The 1325-nt window shown below is 69.6% G+C and overlaps 1 protein-coding gene across 3 annotated transcripts in view; it reads right to left on the bottom strand.

Annotated features, from left to right (window-relative positions):
• ATG101 (autophagy related 101) overlaps nt 1–233 on the bottom strand; it is a 2576-nt gene extending 2343 nt beyond the window's left edge. Inside the window, exon 1 of one of the 3 annotated variants that reach the window (XM_026084981.1) lies at nt 25–233. In XM_026084981.1, the coding sequence (XP_025940766.1) occupies nt 25–103 (79 nt within the window). In that variant the 5' untranslated portion in view covers nt 104–233. Of the gene's footprint in view, nt 1 lies in introns of all 3 variants that reach the window. The other 2 variants (XM_026084980.1, XM_026084982.1) reach the window with 2 other exon arrangements.
• Between the last annotated feature and the right edge of the window lie 1092 nt (nt 234–1325).

The raw sequence follows: 1325 nt of genomic DNA, 5'->3' as shown, positions 1-1325 counted from the left end.
GCCGCCGGCGCCGCCCGCACTCACCGCCCGGAACCGACCGTCCGACTGGAGCCCGGGGGGGAGTGGGACAGCTCATCTGGGTAGGGGGGTCGGGATACACCATGTACCGAAAGGGGGACTCGTCTCCTCCTCCGATCGCGTTGCCGCCCCCCGACGCTTCTCTCCATGATTATTCTGCCCAGTTGATGCCTGTCCAGGCCTCGGCGTGGCCTCGGCGGTAGAAACCCGCCCCGGCCCCGGGAGCGTCCCCCCCCCGCCGGCGGCCTCCACTTGGTTCGTTCCGGCAAGGAGCAGCCACAGAGCTGAGCCGCCCGCGGCGCAGAGCGCCCCACTTCCGGGGAGGAGAGCGCTCGGGAGCACACTGCCCCCTGGGCTGAAGGCCCCGCGGCGGTACTGCACCGCGGCGGGCGGCGGGGCGCCGGTGACCGCTAGTGACCCCCCGCGGCGACCCCGGTGACCTCGGTGACCCGACCGCGGTGACCCCGGTGACCCCGGTGACCCCCGGAGTCCCGTGTCCCGGGACATGGGGGACATGGCAACAGGGGGCAAGGGACATTGGGATCAGGGACATGGAGCCTGGGGATGCGGGACAGGGAACAGGACAGGGGACATTGGGACATAGGGACACGGGGAAAGGGGGACATGGGCATACAGGACAGGGGGACACTGGTCCAGGGGTCCTGGGGGACAGAGGGACATGGGGAACATGGGGCCACGAGGGCCAGGAGCATGGGAACAGAGGGACACAAGGGACATGGGGACAGAGGGACATGGGGACACGGGGATGTGAGGGCCGTGGGGACATGGGGACATGGGGACACAGGGACGGGGGGGCCCAGCCCAGCCGTGGCATCGTGCCCCGCGGCCCTGGCACAGCCCCGTGGCTCCAGCCCTGCTCCGAGCGCTGCCGCCTGCCCCGCGGCTATTTTTACCAGCCGGGCTGGCACGATCGGCTCCTCGCCCCCAGGTCCCCACCGAGGGACAGGACGGGGACAGGGACGGGGACGGCGGGGGCGGAGGTTGTCCCATTGATGCTGTCCCCAGCCCCACACAGCCCAGGCGTCCCTGTGCTTTGGGGAGGGGGGAGCAAGTGCCAGACCCTGCTGCCCAGGACGTGTCCCTGTGCAGGACGCTGCCCTGTCCCTGTGCAATGTCCCCATGCAATGTCCCCAGGTGGCCCCCTGCCAGCCCCCTGCAATGTCCCCATGCAATGTCCCTGTCCCCATGAAATGTCCCCATGCAGCCCCCACCCTGTGTCCACCCCATGCAATATCCCAGTCCCCGTGCAATGTCCCCGTGCAATGTCCCTATGCAATGTCCCCATG

Source organism: Apteryx rowi, unplaced genomic scaffold, assembly GCF_003343035.1.
Source record: "Apteryx rowi isolate R43461 unplaced genomic scaffold, aptRow1 scaffold_657, whole genome shotgun sequence".
NCBI lineage: Eukaryota > Metazoa > Chordata > Aves > Apterygiformes > Apterygidae > Apteryx > Apteryx rowi.
Note: the sequence above shows the minus strand (reverse complement) of the source record. Positions and strands in the feature narration are given on the sequence as shown.